Source organism: Equus caballus, chromosome 29, assembly GCF_041296265.1.
Source record: "Equus caballus isolate H_3958 breed thoroughbred chromosome 29, TB-T2T, whole genome shotgun sequence".
Classification (NCBI taxonomy): domain Eukaryota; kingdom Metazoa; phylum Chordata; class Mammalia; order Perissodactyla; family Equidae; genus Equus; species Equus caballus.
In genome coordinates, this window is record NC_091712.1 from 29,886,309 (window position 1) to 29,907,536 (window position 21,228).

The 21,228-nt window shown below is 37.5% G+C and overlaps 1 protein-coding gene and 1 long non-coding RNA gene across 3 annotated transcripts in view; one reads left to right on the forward strand and one right to left on the reverse strand.

Annotated features, from left to right (window-relative positions):
* The window catches only part of LOC138921377 (uncharacterized), a 42,046-nt gene extending 25,357 nt beyond the window's left edge, over nucleotides 1–16,689 (reverse strand). Inside the window, exons 1-2 of the long non-coding RNA XR_011433910.1 lie at nucleotides 16,346–16,689; nucleotides 12,458–12,591 (exon numbers count right to left, since the gene is read on the reverse strand). This is a non-coding gene — a long non-coding RNA (uncharacterized lncRNA). The remainder of the gene's footprint in view (nucleotides 1–12,457; nucleotides 12,592–16,345) is intronic.
* Nucleotides 1–21,228, forward strand: part of CUBN (cubilin) — a 256,261-nt gene that overhangs the window by 186,689 nt on the left and 48,344 nt on the right. For both annotated transcript variants that reach the window (XM_070254934.1, XM_023632206.2), the window contains 6 exons: nucleotides 806–955; nucleotides 2,784–2,905; nucleotides 3,446–3,671; nucleotides 5,127–5,314; nucleotides 10,647–10,803; nucleotides 12,369–12,518. In XM_070254934.1, coding sequence (XP_070111035.1) covers nucleotides 806–955; nucleotides 2,784–2,905; nucleotides 3,446–3,671; nucleotides 5,127–5,314; nucleotides 10,647–10,803; nucleotides 12,369–12,518 — 993 coding nt within the window. The remainder of the gene's footprint in view (nucleotides 1–805; nucleotides 956–2,783; nucleotides 2,906–3,445; nucleotides 3,672–5,126; nucleotides 5,315–10,646; nucleotides 10,804–12,368; nucleotides 12,519–21,228) is intronic.

The following is a 21,228-nucleotide window of genomic DNA, read 5'->3' on the forward strand; positions in this document are numbered from 1 at the left end:
TTTACCCAGGAGAGATTCTGGTTTGTCTTTCTGTTAGTGAGTTCACGTGGTCCCTTCAACTTTCATCTACTGTTCAAGGCTCCTTTCCTCAGACACTAGAACATAAAGTGGTCAGAATGTGTTGGTGGTTTCCAGGACTCACCAAAGAGGCTGTGGAATTCTACTTAGGACTTAGAAGTCCAAAGAAGTTTTGCGATGTACCAGATGGAGAAGCACATGGAAGCTGTTTGGGGAATTATGCCCAAAGCAGTCAAGTTTGTCTTTGTTTTCATGGTAGAAATGGATTGAGCTGCACTTGGTAAACCATAATTTTCTTGAGAGTTTTTAAAAATCTGCATTCATGGGAGATGAATCCATTTTAGCTTTTTCCTGTAGTCAAGGCACAGGTTAGCCATCAAATTGCTCCTATCATTACATTGATGCTCCTTAGTGGAGGAAAGTAACATCTGTGTTGTCCAAGTTTCACTGAGTTCCATGATATCACAAAATTTTATGCTAAAATAATTATGAAAACACAAATTGGGACAAAACAGCACATACAATAGAGAATGAAGCTCATATCAAAAAAGCATATTTTTGTTTGTTTTTTACCCTTTTGGAGGTAAATATTTTGTACACATATATTTCTTTTGCAGTGGACAAAGATAGAAAGGAAATCTATGAAAGGTCTGCTACTAAAGGAGAATTTAGATGAATGTCAATGAATATCTTGAAATGTTTTTTATTGTTTATTCCTTCTGAATTCATCAACTGTATTTCTCAAAAGTTATACAAACAATGGCACTTGTCATGTTGTTTTGTTCAGGTAATGCTGATGGGCCTCTGATGTGGAGGCTTTGTGGTCCTTCAAGCCCTGCAATGCCATTGGTTATACCTTATCCTCAGGTATGGATACACTTTGTCACCAATGAACGTGTAGAGCATGTTGGCTTCCATGCAGAGTACTCCTTTACAGGTAAGACTTATGATTAAGCTCTCAAACTCTGGCAATAAAATAATAGATAATAATTTTTTCCATAAAGATCTCACATATATTTGGCAGGCTTATTTCTAGGTAGCTATTGGTTTTGGTAGCTAACGTCAATGAGACGCTCTAAATTACCTGTTCTAATTGCTGTTTTCTAATTGCTGTTGCTGATACCCAGAAATTTTAAGATTTTTATACATTCATCTGTAGCCCAGAGATCTCGCTATAGTCTTATTAGTTTTAGTAGTTTGTCTAGATTATCTTTGGTTTTTCTATGTAAACAATCATATCTTATGCAAATGATAGTACTTTTCTTCTGTTGACCCCAAAGCTTTATTTCTTTTTCTTGTCTATTTCACTGGCTAAGGCCACAGTCATAATGTTGGATGGAAGGGATGATAGCATCTTGTTTTTGACCTGAATGTGAATGTTTATGACATTTCATTGTTAATTATATTGGTTGCTCTCAGATTTTCAAGAAATACTCTTTATCACATTAAATAATGTCCCTTCAATTCTTAGTGTACAAATTTTTTTTTTTTTACTGTGAATGAGTATAATGGTGTAATGGGTGTTATCAAATGATTTTTCTGCATATTGAGGTGATCCTCTTTTTTCCTCCTTTAATATGTTAATGTGATAAATTATATTGAAAGACTTTTCTCTTGTTAAACCATCCCTTCATTTCCAGGATAAACTGTACTGGGTCATGATGTGTGTTTTGAACACATTACTGGATATTATTTGCTAATGTTTTGTGTTGAATTTGCATCTGTAACATTTGGTTTGTGCCTGAAAATTTAGCCCAAGAAAGGGCACTATCCTTGCTGCTTCTCCAGGCCATTGAAGTTTTTCCAGTCCTTTTTCACTAACAGGACAGTCCTTCCAGATTCCCAACTTTATGTAAAAGACTCAGCTCCAGCTCTTCCTTTTGTGGGGGTCCAAAGCCATGTGTTCTCTTTCGGCCTGGTTATCAAAACCTCTGGGGTCCACATCTTGGTTCTATATCCTCTCTGGCTGTCACACTTTCTCTTTGAGATTTCTCATTGGAATTTGAATACACTCATTGTTTATAGATTTTAGAGACTCCTTTCTTTCCTTTAAGTTTGGCTATAACTCAAAATATGTTTTGGTTATAGTTTTATCTAACATTTCTTTGAGTTATAATCAAATGGTTGATTGGGGGAAGGAGCAAGATTGGTTATCAGCTCAATCCACCATCTCGCTGTTTGTTTTTTCTTTATCAAATTGAAAGAAAAGAGTCAGGCATCAGGAGCAGCATTACTCGTGTGGAGCCTCAGATCATACTGTGCTTTAGAAATAGATCCGTTTTTCAACTTCCTGTGCTAATGTCTACTTTGATAGCTGACTCCAGACACACGTGCTTATTATCAAATGACAAAGTCTTTAATTATGGTGCTGATCATATTCTTCAAGCTTATATTTATTTTCATTGGCCTAGTTTTTTCAAGAAAGGCAATATTATTTACTTTGTCCCTAGTGCATTTACTGTCAGTTAAACACACATCTAATTATTCCCCATTTATGGTACAGATTATCTTCCTTCTCCTTTGTACTAAACTTGAGCCTGTTTTCACTATGTGATTCTGTGTAATTAACATTGTATGGGATTCTGTTTATTTCCGATCTTCTCCCCAGTTTTACTGTGCTTTTGTCCAATTTCATCTATTTATTCATTTACTGGATTTTTTTTTTTAAATCATAAAGAATGATAGCTGTAAGTACTACTTGCTTTGGCTTTGCAGGGTTGTTTTTTCCTTTTCTCTTATTTAGAGGGTTACAAATCTGATTTCAGACTGTGGTGGAATACAGACAGGTGAGAGTGGAGTAATCACAAGCCCCAACTATCCAGCCTCTTATGACAGCTTGACCCACTGTTCTTGGTTATTGGAAGCCCCACAAGGCCACACCATCACTGTGAGTTCTGATGACTGGGTACAGTACTTTGGAGACTATAAAACTACAATATTGTGTCTGTGTTGAACAGAGTTTTTTTAATGAGCAAGTGCTTAGAATAGGCTTTGATCCTGCAATCAGATCATTTTCTCCCTAAAATTCTCTCATGAGAGTACATACATTGGCATCTGCAAGTTTACAGTGAATGAAGAATGAAGTCTCTTTGTCAAGCATAGGAGGAGGTATATCTAGAAGACAATTCTTCATCCAACAGAGAGGGGTGTTCATGTTCTTGCTATGAGTTGCCATCGAAGCCCAGGGGACTGCGGAGGTCCCCCTAATGGCTCCAGTTTCTAGAGAAATATTCTCTCTCAAAACTTCCAAGAGAAATTTCAATAAGGAAAAAGAGACGAGGACAGGGGAGAATTAAATAAGAGACCTAAATACAAAATTATATAAATTAAAACCAAATCAAAGGATTTGTGAGGATCTTATCTAACTCTGGGTAGGTAAGTTCACTTATAACTCGGAGTGCCTCATTATTTCTTTTTTCTCCTGCAGCTTACATTTACTGACTTTGATATTGAAGCCCATTCAACCTGTGCTTGGGACTCTGTGACTGTCAGGAATGGTGGCTCTCCTGGATCGCCCATAATAGGACAATACTGCGGAAGTTCAAATCCCAGGACGATCCAGTCTGGTTCCAACCAGCTGGTGGTGATTTTTAACTCGGACCACTCGGTGCAAAATGGTGGATTTTATGCTACGTGGAGCGCACAAACCTTAGGTAAAAGAAAGATCCTCTGCACTCATTGTCTTTTTTCATTGAGGTATTTTTAAAATTTAATTAACTTATTCAACAAGTATACATTTGGACCCACTCTCTGTCAGACCCAGTTCTGCAGGTGTCATCTCATGTAGCAACCCTGTAAGGAAGACACAACATTGACTCATATTTTCTTCATTTTGCGTGGGTAGAAACTCAGAATAAATGGCTTGATAATTTGCCCAGGTCATGTAGCCTATAATTGGTAGAGTCAGGATTTGAATAAAGACAATGGAGCCTGGAAACTTTGATCTTAACACTTCACCATGCTGCCTCCATAGGCAAAAGGGCATGGCATACCCAGGGAATGACGAGTAATAGAAAAGATGTGCTGGAATCACAAGTAATTTCACATATTGGGAGCTTGGAGGCAGAATGCTGAGTGGTGAGCTGAGGGAAGGAAGATGAGTTGTCCACATCAAGAAGAGCCTTGGCTTCCATATTATCTCTTAAGCAATGGGGTTTAGAGCAGCAAAGTGATGAAATAAGGTTTGTGATTTAGAATGAAGGCTCTGTCTGTAGTATGTGGCAAAATATCATAGATTTGATTTCAAAAGAGTAGATTTTGTGCATATAAAGTATGAACTTCATGGAAATTTCCAGAAAATACAAGAATTTGCATCAGCTACTTTAGTCAAGATTTCTTTAAAGTCTTGCAATATCACACACACACAGGGCAGTTCTTTCTAGGAGAGTCAGAGTTATTATGAAGATCTTAATGGAATAAGTCGAACTTTCTTTCATTAAACCACTGCTTTTCCAAGGGTTTAAAAGCAAAAGATACAGGGAATACTCTTTAATTGAACTTAATTTTGAGTTTGTACTTTTTTTCTTTTGTCGTGTCTGACGTACATATTTGAATAGGGTAAAATAATTCAGATTTCTCTTTCTGTCAATCCATGTAATTTATTTTCATCCATGAATGTTTCAATATGAATGAACCAAGCGGCTTGATGGGAGAATTTTTCCCTCCTCAAAATCATGTTCTCTAGTCTTGTATGTTAGGGTAAAATTACCAATGAGTCTAGAGTTGTATTCTCGTGAGTTGGTGGTAATAAAATACAGAACTTGGGATTTCTGGGCTACAAATAATATGGAGCCTCAAGGGGAATAAAAACTCCTGCTATTCTTTGAAGACAGGATAGAAGTCTATCCTCTTTATGACAAGGATTAGTGTTCTCAATTGAGTTCATATAAGTGTAACAAAACGGTAACAGCTGAAGCTTCGTGTGGATTCAATGCACCTTACATTTGTTGAGAGTTCTTGTTGCATATCTGCCTCGAAGGCCAGTCACCCACAGGTAAGGAAAGATGACCCGAAATCTCACATCTAGAAATGTGTCTTCTCCAAAAGTCTTGGGTTACCAAAATTATTTGCCTCACAAATTAATGACTTTTTCCATGACCATTTTTAAGGTTGTGGTGGAATATTTCATTCAGATAATGGTACAATCAAATCCCCCCACTGGCCTCAGAATTTTCCTGAAAACAGCAGATGTTCCTGGACGGTCATTACTCACGAAAGTAAACACTTGGAGATCAGCTTTGACAGCAACTTCCTAATCCCCAGTGGTGATGGACAGTGTCAGAACAGCTTTGTGAAGGTTAGTGCGCTTGTTTATTGAATTGGAGCCGATCTGGTTTTGTGAACATATAAACGTTTACACTAGAAATGGCTCGTTGCCTCTCAAAGTAAGAAAAGGACAATTTTGCTGCTGCTTGGATTTCTTGAATGAAAACGTGAGAAACCTCAGCTCTTAGGGGTTAACATTTCAGCCACAATAGATATATTGCCCTGTGACTTTTCACTTGCTAATGCATAGGAAAAATAATTAAGGAGATTGTTTTCTGGCCTTATTAAATTCTCATGAGCATTTATGGTTCTTCCTTTCTGTAGAAGCGAAAGAGAGAAGGCAAAATTTTTTTTCTTTTTTTCTGTTTTCTCTCTTTGTTTTTCTCTAATAGATCCTCAGGGACAAAACAAATATAAGACATATTATGGGCAACATTTAAAGTATGCTATAAAAATTACAGAAGGCTAGAGATGTCAATACTGCCAGCCTTCACCTTGGCCTTAAGAGCCACAAGGTGAAAAGACCATGAGAGACCCATGTGAAATGATGGCAGTGGGGTCATCTGTAAGGCGCTCTCTCTCAAAAGTTGCCAATACTGCTCACATGGCAGTGACTTTGCTTTTCGTTGATTTACGACCATGATGACTGCATTATAAATTCATTCCATCTGTGCTATTTTACATCTTCTATGTTCTGTCTCTAAGAGGCTGCACCTTTTAGTGGAAAGAACATCAGCCTTGAGTTCACATAGCCTCTTGTATTTACCACCTGAATGTTCCTCTATGAGCTAAGCATTTGGACTTTAAATTACTCAACCATAAAATGAAGACAACAATTTCTACTTTAGCAGGACTGCTTAAAGCCTTAGAGGTAATATGATATAATACAAATTGTGCTCACTATTTGGTATATAAAACCTACTAATGAATAGAAGTGGCTTTTATTGTTGATGTTATTTATTATTTTACACCATCTCTCAAATTATGTTTTATATCTAATAGATTCATGCTTACTGTTTAAATAAAAATCCCATATGTATATAAAATATGTGTATAATAAAGCATATTTAATATACACTTTTTCTAATTGCTATTTTCATGGAACAAATGAACTCTCTCTCTTGGACTGAGTCAACATTAAGTGTGTAGATGTTAGTAAAGTCTTGCAAGTTCTTCAAATGGCATTGAAAAATGACTTAGGCCCATTTCTCCTCTGGGTTGAATGGGAGTCCCTCTGCCATCAGACAAAGCCAACACCACTAACACGTGAGGTCAGTTTGGAGCCCTATAAAAACTAAGTAACCTGGGGAAGCATTCTTTTCCCTGCTGGGCCCGAGACTCCTGTTTCTGCCGGGAGATCCTGAAGTTGTGGGCAGAACCAGCAAGAGGGACCCAGCTACAGTGAGCAATCTCAAACCTCACACCCTACACAAAAAGTAACTCAAAATAGATCCTAAACCGAAATGTAAAATATACAGCTATAAACTTCTAAGGGAAAAAATAGCAGAAGACCTTTGGGACCTAGAGATAGGTGAAAAGTTCTTAGACTAAACAGCAAAAGAACGATCCATCCAAAGGAAAATTAATAAATTTCTTCTCATCAGAATTAAAAGCCTTTTGTTCCGTGAAAGCCTCTGTGAAGAGGATGAAAAGACAAGCTACAGACGGAGAGAAAAGGTTTACAAACTACGTCTCTAACGACAGACTGCTATCTAGAGCATATGCAGAACTCTCAAACCCAGCAATACAAATACAAAGGATCCAGTTAGAATCTGGGCAAAGGATATGAACAGGTATTTCACCAAAGAGGATACACAGATGGTAAATAAACATATGAAAAGATGTTTGACAATACTAGCCATTGGGGGGAGTGTGAATTTAAAAAACCACAATCAGATATTGCTACAAACTTATCAGAATGGCTAACATTAAAAAGAGCTGGCAATACCAAATTTTGGCAAGAATGCAGAAAGCTGTATAGCTTATCCATTGCTAGTGGGACTGTTAAATGGTACAGCCACTGTGAAAAATAGTTTGGCAGTTTCTTATCAAACTAAACATGCACTGACCATAAGATCCAGCAATTGCACTCCTGGGCATTTTTCCCAGGGTAATGCAAACTACGTCTACACCGAAACCTATACAGATGTTTATAGCATCTTTATTTGTAATAGCCGGAAACGGAGTCAGTGCAAATGTCCTTCCACAGATAAATCATTAGACAAACTCTGGTACATACATACCATGGAATAGAACTCCTCAATATTGACAGACTAACAATTTGGACAAATCACCAGGGAGTTTTGCCAACTGAAAAAAGCCAATTCCAAAAGGTTACATACTATATTCTTTCATTTATGTAATGTTTTTGAAATGACAATATTTTAGAAATGGAGGACAGACAGCTGGGTTAGAGAGACAGGGGTATGGAAGTCAATTGCATGTGGCTGTAAAAGGGCAACTCTAGGGATCCTTGTGGTGCTGGAACTGTCCAGAACCTTCAGTGTGATAGTATGTAACTTGTATATAACTGAAGACACACATGTGCAAGTACAAGTAAAACTGGGAAATTGAGTAAGATTGGTGGACTGTATCAACGTCAATATCCTAGTTACAATATATACTATAGTTTTGCAAGATATCAATGTTGGGGAAACTGGGAAATGTGCATAAGGTATTTCTATTATAACTTACAATTGCATGTGAATCTGCAGTTATCTCAGTAAATATTTATTTTTTGCAAAAACTACTCAAGGGGCTGGCCTGGTGGCATAGTGGTTAAGTTCGTGCACTTTGCTTCGGCTGCTCAGCGGTTCACGTGTTCAGATCCTGGATGTAGACCTACAACACCACTCACCAAGCCACGTTGTGGTGGCATCCCACATACAAAATAGAGCAAGACGTTAGCTCAGCAACAATCTTCCCCAAGCAAAAAGGGGAAGATTGGCACAGATGTTAGCTCAGGGCCAATCTTTCTTACCAAAAAAAAAAATTACTCAAATGATAAAATATCACATGCAGCCAGGCAGAATTGTACAAAATCTTAAGAAAAGTTGGAAAATTTTTGAGCTGATGACAATTTCGTGGCATTTTGTAGATCCAATACAGTTTCAATGAGTCCTGGGTCATATAGCCAATGAAATGAGTTCTTGACTGACAAGGCAGCAATGGATATTTAATAACTCTTTGCCATTATTGTCATTACTACCCTTATGTTCTTGGGCCAGAAGATAGAGGTGTCAGGTCCCTAATTAATGACTTCAGAAAAGTACAAGCACTTGAGCATTCTTGGAGTTCTTTATTAAAGATCTTGAGATTCTTTATTCAAAGTCCTACCTCTTATCACTTGACCTTTTTAGTAATATTTGCAAAAATAGCCTATGCAGTTATCTATCTCTCAGTAAGTCATGTTTATAATTTTACTAAATGTGGATAGAAAACTTCTGTACATTGTTTCCCTGGACAGTTAACGGGGAAAAAATTCTCAAAGGGGATATTAGGGAAAATTGGGAGTGTGCGTTTCTTTCCCAAGACTTTTTTGATCTTAGGTATTTGGTAGGATATCTGTGCTTTTCTTCTCATATCTCCAGGCCAGGCACCTCCGATATCTAATAAATGGCAAATATAATTTGACTTCAGTAAGATGACTAACAGCTGGATACCCAGTGTTTGAAAATCACTTGAAACGAAATGGCTTTAAAGAACTGAGAAATAATGAGTCAGTGCTATTTCACACCTCCTGCTATGGACTGATTTGCCAGTAGAAGTGTTTTTAGTGGCTTGATGTTTTATTGCTTTGTTTGAGTAATCTTCCTGAAAGTGATATGTTCAAATGAGTAATTTTATATAATTTGATGTGAAGAAAATGTTGAATAGTCACATAAGACTAATCCAAACCCAATTACCTTCTTGCCTTCTTGGATAGATAATTCTTAACTGGGGGGTGGGGGGGCAGGGGGGTGGTCCTGTGCATTATAGGATGTTTAGCAGCATGCCTGGCCTCTACTCATTACATGCCACTGCCCACACCAAACTTGACAATCAAAAATGCCGCCAGACATTGCCAAATGTCCCCTGGGGAGGGCAACATTGCTCCCTGTTGAGACTCACTCAACTTGGGGGATCTTCTCTGGTTAAACATGTTCAATGTGTTTTCATTACCTAACATCAAAATTTTCCTTGAGTGACTCAACATTTTAGACACCATGATCTCTTGCCTGAACTACTGCAAAACCCTCTTGGCTGATCTCCCAGCGTCTTCTTTTTCCCTCCTAGTCTCCATATTGTAATGTTTTCCAAAAACCAAGCATCATTGAGCCTTAAGCTTTCCAGTGGCTCTGTGCCGTTTTCAGGACAGTGGCCTAGATCTCTAACGTGCCGCAGGGCCTGCGTGGACTCCGCAGCCTCATCTCACACCTGACTCAGTTTTCTCTCTCTTCTTTGAAGTAGCCACGCCTCTTCCATACCATCAGGGCTTCTTCCGGCAGCCTCACCACTTCCCAGATAGGTCAAGCAACTCATCATACCCTCTCAACAGCTGCATTACAGCTCCTTTCAGAGTTGAAATTTTGCAATTAAATTTGTGATTCCGTGATTAATGTCCTCCCCCCAGGTTAGGATTAGCTTGCTTTGGAATTTTGATGCTCACGATTTATTCCTCAGCAACTGTTTTTCAAATGAGTCTATCAATTACTTCTTTTAAAGTGGCCAAACTAATTAAGTAACAGCCCAGTCTACTTGGGAGTTGCCAACCCAGTCTTTAGTGCATAATAGCACATAATGACTGAATTGCATCCTTTCCTCAAAATGAACCTTAAAATTTAACACTGCCAGGAAGTCTCCTATGATTTGTTTCAATTCATGCTAATTACTTGTATACAGTGTTTGGAATTCATGTCCGCTTTCTTCATGCTCCACAAACATATTAATTTCCATGGGCTTCTTGCTTGGTAAATGTTCTTTACCTGCAACCCCCAATTTGCCATCCTCGGAGGGAGAAATGGTAAGCACCACAGTAGCACACATTGCTGTCTGTCTCCCTTGTCACCTAGCAAGCCAAATCAGGTGAAGGTAAGAGGAGAAGGTAAGCAGAAACTGTATACTGATCAATTTTCTAGAAAAATCACTGCCTAGCTACACAAAATCCTGAACACAATCTCCTTGGAAGAGTCAAGAATGGGATATGCTATAAAAAAGCAGCTTAAAAAAATATTCTCCGAAGAAAATATTGCAGACTTGCATGTGTTTTATTTACTATGATGTTTAGGCCTCTATTCACCTGAGTACCATTCATTTCCAGCCTAAGCACATTAAAACATTGACGGGGAAAACCTCTAGCGTTGTCTCGTTTGTGGCTTTGCTAGGTGTGGGCAGGAACGGAGGAGGTCGACAAAGCCCTGTTAGCCACAGGCTGTGGGAACGTGGCTCCCGGGTCCATCATCACACCACGAAACGCATTCACTGCCGTGTTCCAGTCTCAGGAGGCTCCAGCTCAGGGCTTCTCTGCATCCTTTGTAAGCCGTAAGTAGCCCTAAAGCCCAACGGAGAGGTCCTCGATGGGGTACGGCTGCCGCGGGCAAGCTTGGGGAAGAGTGGGGGCTGTACCAGGGTTGGCTGGAACTGGAGTCCAAGGGGAAGAGCGTGGCTGGGCACCTTATCCTGAGAGTACAACTTTCCTGCAAAATCGCTGAGAATGGAACTGAATTCAATGGTAGGTCAATTGAGAAATGATGTGAAAGGCCTGTGTGCCACTAGCCCACGTCAGCCTCGGTGCATAATAGCACATAATGACTGAATTGCATCCTTTCCTCAAAATGAACCTTAAAATTTAACTCTGCCAGGAAGTCTCCTATGATTTGTTTCAATTCATGCTAATTACTTGTATACAGTGTTTGGAATTCATGTCCTCTTTCTTCATGCTCCACAAACATATTAATTTCCATGGGCTTCTTGCTTGGTAAATGTTCTCTACCTGCAACCCCCAATTTGCTATCCCCGGAGCCCTGTTAGCCACAGGCTGTGGCTTTAACAACACCCTGATTCCAGGGGCCTCACCCCAGACCTCTTGGAATTCAGCATTTCCATGTGGGACCTTCCCAAGTTTTAGCTCTCACCCGGGTGACTCTCATGCTCAGTCACCCTGGGGAGCCACTTTCCTCAGGGCTTTCTCTTCCTTCTCTGACCACCATTCACAAATTACATCTGTGGGAAATGTAGCGTTTTCAAGCCTGAGAAGCAATGGTGTGAACCTGTTGGCTGAATTAACTCAAGTAGCCACTAATTTCAAACCGCTGTTTAAGAAAAGGCTTGATGAAAGGAATTAGAGGAAGTAACACGGAGAAGGGGTCTTGCAGACATGAATGAGCGAAGGAGGGCAGTGTAAAGGAGGCGACCCCAGACCCATCTTGGGTTTCACTTGTTTGTTGTGTGTGTAGTGCTGTGTGTTTTAACATCAGTTTAGAAGGATACTGATACTTTCATATGTGATAGAGAGTGACGTGAATTAATTAGTGCTTCTATGAAAACATATGTCATTTTAGTGGTAAAAAGATAGTTTTCTCTATTTCTGACACAAGGGGTTCATGTGAGAATTTGATAAGAGTTGGGATTAGTAAATTCACCCATTTTTTTTTAAAACAGGTGTTGTTATTATGACAATGGTAATGAAAATAGCGTGGTTTTCTAAGAATATAATGAGATATTTTTAAACCATTAGGTGTACTGATCAGATCCAAATCACTTTTCATCACTTTTATTTCTCCATCTACATGAATCATATTAAATCTTTGCTAAGTTATCCGTTCTTTCAATACCTTAACGTTGAGTGATTTGCACAGGATTTGTGGTAAAATTTCTACTACTAGCCCAAAACTCTGCATCATTTTCTAAAAAATGTATGATGTTATTTTTCGTGTATATTTATTTTTAAATCAGAGCTCCGTTCTCTTAGATATTGCTTCTTCCATTGAGTATCTCAGGGAATACGTCTCTAGAGAATTTAGGAAATGTGAGTCTTTCTCTCACTGATAAAAAGATACCAAATGTGAGAACCAATGTTCTGATAATGCCTTTTTCTTCCCCCATAGGATGTGGGCGTAATTTCACTAATCCTTCAGGTTACATCGTTTCTCCAAATTACCCAAAGCAATATGACAACAACATGAATTGCACCTACCTCATAGAGGCTGATCCTCTGTCTGTGGTCCTTTTGACTTTTGTGTCTTTCCATTTGGAAGGTAAGTTTATTCTTATGTAAATTACAGTTGATTCTTAATAAATGAATGAATGATGAGTAGAGGCAGAGAGAGTCTGAAATCACCATTTGAAGAAAGTATTAAAAATGCTGCATGGTATATATGATGTAAACTTGATTCAAATTCCACCCAATATTTTAAGAACACATGTACCATTCCATATATTCCATCCAGAAGTGAAAAAATAACACAAGCTTTAACAACACAAACATCACAAATTGCTTAAAGAGAATAAGTCTGAAATGTATTACATGTTAATAATAGTCTTTAATTTATTCATTTGCATTTATTCAACACACAAACGTGTGCAGGTGTGCGCCCACATGCACACGCACACTATAACTAGCAAGAGAAACTGTGTGCTCAGTCAAAGCAGGTGCTCAATAAATGTGGAATGAGTGAATGAATTAATAAAATTGATAAATATCTGTGCTGTACTTCTTAAAAATATTACCATGGGACACTCTTTCATCTCTTTTTTCTTTTTCATCTGCATCATTCCCATAGGGATAAATCCCTAACCACAGGTGCCCCTTTGGGGTCATTCCCTGGCTCTAGGAAATAGATTTTAGCAAAAGGAACATGGAGCTGCTGGTCTGGGCTGGGCTGTGACCGCTTTAGACACAACTCGGTTATCTAAAGGATGCTATGACGCCACAGAAAAAGATCCCTTCAAGTAGAGGGGTATTTTCAACCACTCAGTCATACTCATATTTTTGACAAAGTAACTTTCCATTTCCACATTGCAATTAATGTGTAAATTTATCAAGCTACCGCAGCATAATCAGAATTTCCCTCTGTTTGCGTTAGTCTCCCATGGCAGTGAAAAGTTACACTTAGCAAAAAGTTCTACAGTATCCAGCATCTGGGAAATTTATGCTTCATAAAAATTAAAATGACATGTCGGTATTGATACATGGATAAATTGTACAAAGCCTTTCTCACTTTATCCTTTTTCTATGAACTCTTTTTCCTACATCTCTACAAGTTATAGTTTTTGGCACATGTGTTTGCTAGAAAATGCCTAGTGTAAATTGATGTTTTTCGCTGTAAAAATGGAATATGAAGTCAAACGTAATCTTTTCTGCGTTTGCTAACACAAAATCCCAGTGATATAAAAAGATGTTCATGATATATACAGTATTAGGGGAGGGTGACAGTTTATATAAGATGATCTAATTTTCTATTTAAAATAACATATTTAGGGGTGTGAATAAAATCCGTAAGGCTATTAAGCAGAACTTTAAGAATTGTTACTGCTGTGCTATAGATTTATAGATGATATTTATTTTCTTCCTTATACTTTTTCTATAATTTTATAATCAGGGGAACGTTGTTTTAACAACAGGGCTCGGATTCTGCATTTTTATGTGCATTTGTTCTCATTAAATTGCATAAACAGAAGAATGTCAAATGCCAATATCATTTAGACTAAAAAAGGAGATGCTGGTAAATATGCTATTTAGGATAGCCATAAAAAGCCCTGCCAAACCTGATGGTATATGGGTTATTACAAGGGAACCTACACTGGCCCCAAACAGTGACTTCCTGAGTTTAGCTGACAAGGTGGGATAAAGGGTAGTGTCCTGTGGATGCCTAATGGGGGGATGTTGGGGAAAGCACAGTATTTTAAGATGGGTCGCAATGCCAGGTTGGCCAATTACCAGTCACACAACAGTGCAAATTAGATATCCTTTCTTTCTGATAATCACTTTAGTATTTTAAAAATATAAAATAGTAGTTATGAAAATCAGATAATGCCTGTAGAAACAAATTTTGTGAACTATAATTCATTAGAATGACCATTATTTTATTGTTTTTGCTGCCACCAGTCAGGATCTCTAGACATGCCCTCACACAAGTGAGATATTTGGTTTTGCCAGATTAAATTTCTGCTTCTACTAATGAATTTGCTAATCCTCAGCCAGTTGAAGAGGCTAATTTTTTTTATGAAATTATCTCCTTATGATAATGTCTTGTGCGTTTCCAGTGTTAAAAGTACTCAGCATTTTCAAACTGCTAAGTGAGAGATGTCAGGCTATGGATTAATTGGACTATGATGATTCCCAAAAAGGGCAACATTAATCAAATTTACTTTAAAATTAGATGCTTATTACTAATCATATGAGTGCTGATGTTGATTGAATACCATCAACAAGCTAGAGGTTCATTAGCTCCAGTAAAAATAACCATCTCCCCCTTCTAAAGTGAGCCTGAGGAATTCACGTGCAGTATATTGTGATAAAATTGACACTTGCTCTAAAAAAAAAAAAAAACAGATTTTTTGCAGGAGCCTTGGCCTTTCTAGCTGCTATAAGCAATAGGAACTATTTCTGAGAGACTCTGTCCAAATGACTAAGCATTTCTGAGCCCAACATGCCAGCAGAGCCAGCTTTGGCCTAGCGAGAGATGAGGGGTCCAGATCCGCTCTTTTGGTGGGCCATTAGCAAAAAAGGTAGATTTGGCAAGAAAAAAATGGGCTGTCCCAAGCTATAAAATACTCTGGGGAAACACACTGGTCCATACCTTGTGTCTACTAAACACCGACAACTGTTTACGAAAGGTTTTACTATCCAGGCCTGCATACTGACCATTCAGCTACACACGGGTACTTTCCAAACAGGGAGGGTACGAAGGTCCAGTGACCTACTTTCCCCTAAAGCAAGCTGCTCTAAAAGTATGTTATAATATTTTATGTTGGCCTAAGTTTCTCTGAACTTTCTCATTATTATTACATCTCTAATACTAGTCATTCTCCGAACGGCAGACTGCTCATATTTTCTATGTAATCACTACTGAAGCATAAAACTTCCAGCGAAATCAATTAGAAGAGATGGAAGAAATTTCCATTTCAGAATTTACAACTGTTTTTTTCTTTCTGAATGTAATCTCAAGGCTAAAATAGCTCTCGGTATTCTTAACAGTGTCTTCAGAAGTTTGTAAAATAAAATAGAGAACTGACAAATTCAAAATGTTTCTTCTGGTTAAAAATGAAACACCAGAAACAGACAATAGCTAACAACAAAGCCTGAGAGAGAAAATACTGACGTTCGTACTTATTTTGGAATCAGATGTTATTAAATAAATACTGATTTTATTTTCCCCAATGTTGAGCAGTCTAAAAGTATACTTTTGTGTTTTCATTATTTATGTGGCCAAGTAGATGCCTCTAAGTTACTGGGAAGATTATAAGCCATTATTATTATTATTGTTATTTTTATTTTTACTTCATAGATAAAGCATTTAACAGATGAGGTAACCTAAGGCAAGTGAATGCCTTCTGTACCTTGATTTTTCTATCATCGAAATTGGATAATATCATTGATTCACTTTGGTGAGAATGAGGGGTGTAGAAATTCTTAACTAAAAAATCTACATCTGGGTAAATTCTAAACTCAATTTTTCTCAGATCCAGAGTATCTCTTGATAAGAACTGGACAGTAAAATAGCGCCTTAACAGAGGAATTGGAGAGAAACGAAGGGCAAATATTTTGCTCACTGTCCTCCAGGGATGGCCTCAGAAGCCCCAAGAGGAAGAGGGCTAGATTTCCAGAGTAGCCAGATGAGAAATCCTACATCATATCTGCCTGAATTCTCTTTTATTAACGTAAAAGTCCTGGTTTACAGGCTACACCTAGTATAGAGCTAAAAAGAACAAGTAAAGAAAGTTTAGTTTTAGATTTTTCCTTTCGCCCGTTCTTCCATCAAGAAGCACAACAATTGAGTTTTGTCAGCTGTTTTAGTTCACATCTCCCCCCACCATTTAATCTAAGTTAAAAAAAATAAAGTAGCTTTACTCAATTACTTACCATTTCTTCTCTTTGCTTGCTCAATTGTTTTAAAGAAATCAGAATGTTGGCATATTTTGCAATCCGTTATTTTAGAAAGCATTGGGCAATGGTTCTTTTGAAATAGTTCTTACTGATATTTTGTTCAAATTGGCACGCGGTAGAGGAGATGGTTTAGTTACGTGAGAGTCCTTGCTTATCTTGTCTGTGTTATAAGACTTGGGCCTTCGTGCTCTGTGGAGCTGAGTTCCATACTAGCACATTGTATATGATTGTTTACTAGCACACACTGTGCCTCTCACTCCTGCTGAGTCACCCCTCCACTGACGGGTCCAGTCTCCAAGCTACTCGGAGTGAAGTTAATTAGACAGTGCTGCTCCCTAATTCATGTCTCTCTCCCTAGAACCTCCCCTACTTTATCGTAAAGACTTTATCTTATCTACCGTATTAAAATATTCCAACCAAAAGGACCTCCCCCTATCTCTGGTCCTCTTTGGTGTCTCTGTCTCTCTATCCATGACTCCGAAGAAAAGTTGCACTCTGAACCGAAATGCCACAAGGTTATGCTATTGGCTGAATTACTCATCCTTGGCTTCCTTTCAGTTCTCTCCAAGTTCTCAGAATCATGATGGAATCCAGAAGTGAACATTGCTCTGTAATAAAGCCCAGAAGAATATGATAAAAATTAGATTTCAATATGTTGGACAAGCCTTACCCATTTCAAACAATAACCATGTTTAAAGTTTTTCAGGAAGATGGAAAAGAGTCATAAAATAAATCATGAAGGATCGTTTTAAATCTCAGAGATTTCAGTAGAAAATGTACATCAAAACATTTGCTGAAGATAAAATTAAGAATAATTATAGCTCCTTGTCCCATGACATGGGCTCTAGTCCAAGGAGAAGGTGTCATTCAGTTTCAGGGTACTTCTCTTCCTGACAATTCCCACATGTTTGATTGAATGCTACCTCTTGGCCATAAACTTAACTTTGCTATCTATCTTACTCCTTGAAGAACTTTTTGCAAACTTTGACTATATTCCTTTCTCTTCCTGGAAGACAGTCATCCAAGTTGAATTTAACTATATTCTACTTGAGAGTTTTGTGTATATTTTGGTTATGTAATCAATTGGTTCCCCCTATGATTATGGAAAAGTGTTTAATATCATTATTTTATGATGCCTGTGGTCTTTGTCACCAAGTGTCTTCTCATTGAAGAATCAGGCTGATATCATTGATCTAGAGCAGTGATGTGACATGGAGAGCTTGAGAAAAAGATAAATGTATTGTGAATTACTTGATGCCTACTGATGTCTTAATATCTAATTTTCTTGTATATTACCTTGTTTATGCTAATCCTCGATATGTTCTTAGACTTTAGGTAACTTTACAAATTCTGATATTATGTAATGTTCTATTTCTTATGGATAAAATTTGGAAGGACATCCTACCTTAAAGAAATGACTGCTGGAAAGGATACAAAAATGTTTTAATCCATCAAGCAACTTACTAAATATAATTACTTCATAATTTATTGAGTCAGTCTTTGAGAATGAGCAGATTGTCTTGAATGATTTGTTTAGTTATTTGATATTCTATTGCCATCCACAAAAAAATTAAAATCTCCTCTCAACTTCCTCTGCCTTTCCCCTGCCCAACTTCATCATTGTTGAATACAGGCCTTTTATAAAGAGTTAGTGAGTTTTAGTTATGTCTCAATATAGATATACCATTGCTATTTCATGAGTGAACTTTCCATAATTTAACTAGTTCCTTTAATTATTTTTTGGAAACATAATCAACCTAATGACACGCTTTACCTTATGTTTCACAGCCTTTCCATAATTTTCTAAGATATCCACCACTGTGATAGTCTACATCATTAGGCCAACAACTCAAAAACTAACTCTTTAATGCTTAAGGGGTATCTGCATGGCAGCCATCTGACCAATGTGATGCTGAGATTTTAATCCAGCATCAGCAATATTTCCTTTCATTCTGTGATTTTGCTTTTACGACTTTATATATTGTTGCTGGCTAGAGATATTTTTATAGCTAATGCCTTGTGTTTTTTGATTCTCAAACTAACCTACTCTGAATTTTTAAAATTCCAATGGAGCTTTTGGTGTCTGGAAGACAAATTCTGAGGTTATAGTTAAGGTACATAATTTGGCAGTATTCAAACCATAAATCTAAGTTTAGTGTATCTCTTTTTAGTCATATTTTTCCAAGATCATATTGCTTCTAATTGCATGGTAAGGTCATTGAAGTTTAGTCTTTCACATTTTTAACTTGTAGATTTATGCCCAATTAGAAGCATTTCTATTCTAGGATTTTCATAATGAAGAAATTCTTTAGAGTTAATTTAATAAATATGTCTTGAATTGATCCTTCAAGATTTCTTCAAGTTGAATAGAAACTTAGCTAAGTAGCCAAATGCATTCCTAAAATGACTTAAGATTTAAGTCACATAGATGTTTTCTGATAAAAATATCAATTTTCTCCAAGATAATCTTCTATCCAAAAAGGGGAAGGGAGTTTTTAATGTACATATATGTAAAAAAATGCATCTGTCAAGATTCTTCCTGTTAAAAATGGTAGATTATCTTCAAGTTAACTTAGATATAAAGTAGAGTGTATAAGAAGGACACTGGGTTATCTCATTAAAGGAAGGTTTAAAAATAAGAAGGGGAGTCGTGGGTTTCCAGAATAAGTAAAAGCAGTAAGAAGAATCCTTCAGAATGCTCTCTCTTTTCCTCCTTCTTTTTGCTGCTTTCTGCATGACAACTTCATTTTCCCTTACTATATATAGCCTGGCTTCCTTCATGTGTCAGGAGCCGGCTGCTGCTGTTTTCCAAGTTGAACATCATTGGTTCCTACTGTTGACTCCCTCGCACTCACTCATACTTTGAACACATCTGATTGGCCTCGACTGGGTCTGACATCCTACCTTGGAGTAATCAATCAATCTATCAACAGTGCTCAGAATGATGGGGTTCTAGAAAAATTAGTAACAACAATGATTATGATTATGATAATACATACTATATCTACTAGGAATTTTTTTGGGAAAACTAACAGGCAAATTAATTCAACCTGGTTTAAACATAAAAGGACATTTGGCATTTACTTCTTGAAGACCTCAAAGTTGGGTGTGCCTCAAATTTGCTTAATCTAGCATTGTAATTATGTCATCAAATATTCTACTTTTTCTATTCTCACTCTGTGCCACTCCAGTGTGAGCCTTACCTTAAGGGTGGCTCCTTACCTGGCTGTAGGGTCTGTGCTCTCACACGGTGGATTGTGCACTTCTCATGCACATCCAGGAAGAGAGAGGGTGTCTGTCTAGTGGCATGCTGGAGTTGGCTTGTACCATCTTGCAAGAGACAATCATGCTCCCCTGTTTCAAATTCTGCATTTAATGACCTCATGTTTGTAGCTCGAAACTGGCTATCATGGGAGTATTTATACCATGGAAATTGGCAGATGCTGCAAATCACGGCCGTTTTCTTTCCCTCGGAGAGTTGGTTATATTTACCAACAGGGAACTGTCTATTTCAGATTCTGAACAATGGTCTTGAAATTTACCCTAATTGAGTTGGCCCAGGTCACATGCCCACCCTTGAACCAAGATCTATGGCCAGGGGACTTGAAATTATAAAATAAATGTATATCATAATTTCATTAATTTATAGGAGTTTTCTAACAACAAACAGTCAGTCTGATTTCAGAGTCCACTGTCTCATAGTATGTGCTCTTATAAAATATTGTAATACAGTTTTGGCCAGTTCCAATGGGGAATTTGAAAGTGGTTAAAGTTTGTGTGTGTGTGTGGAGGAGGATATATGTTGAAATTAGCATCTATATGAAATGAAAGTGTTTTTTGTTGTTTTTGTCAATGAGAACATGAAAAGTATTCCACATTATTAGCCATCAGAACAATGTAAATTAAGTGTCACGATAAGGTACCATTTCACACACACCAGAATGACTAAAATTATAAAGACTGACAATACCAAATGTTGACAAGCATGCAGAACAACTAGAAGTTTCATACTTCCTGATGAGAATGTATACTGATATAACCACTTGGAAGAATTGATTGGCAGTTTCTTATAGAATTAAATACACACCTAATTTATGACCCAACAATTCCACTCCTATGTATTTACCCAAAATAAATGAAAACTTATGACCATGCTAATATCCAGAATGTAAAAGAATTCTTACAACTCAAGAATAAAAGACATATAACCTAATTTAAAAATGGCAAAGGAACTGAATAGACATTCCTTCAAAGAATATATACAAATGAGCAATAAACACGTAAGAAGATGCTCCGCACCGTTAGTTATAGGGAAATGCAAATCAAAACCACAGTAAACTACCACTTCATATCCACTAGGGTGGCTAAATAAAAAAGACAGACAATAACAAGTGTTGGTGAGAATGTGGGAAATTAGAACCCTCATGCATTACTGGTGGGATGGTAAAATGGTGCAGCCTGTTAGGTCCTCAAAATGCTAAATATAGAGTTAACCATATGAGTCAGCAATTCCGCTTCTACTTATATATCCAAGAGAATTGAAAACATACATCCACACAAAACCTTGTACATGAATGTTCATAGCAGCATTATTCATGGTAGCCAGAAGGTGGAAACAAACCAAATGCCCATCTGCTGCTGAATGGATAAACAAAGTGTGGTCCATCCATACAATGTAATACCATCCAGCCTTGGAAGGAATGAAGTACTGACACGTGCTACAACATGGATGAACCTCAAAACCATTATGTTAAGTAAAAGCAGCCAGTCGCAAAAGGCTACCTATTATATGATTGTGTTTATGTGAAATGTCCAGAGTAGACAAATCCATTGAGAGTGAAAGTAGTTAGTGGTTGCCT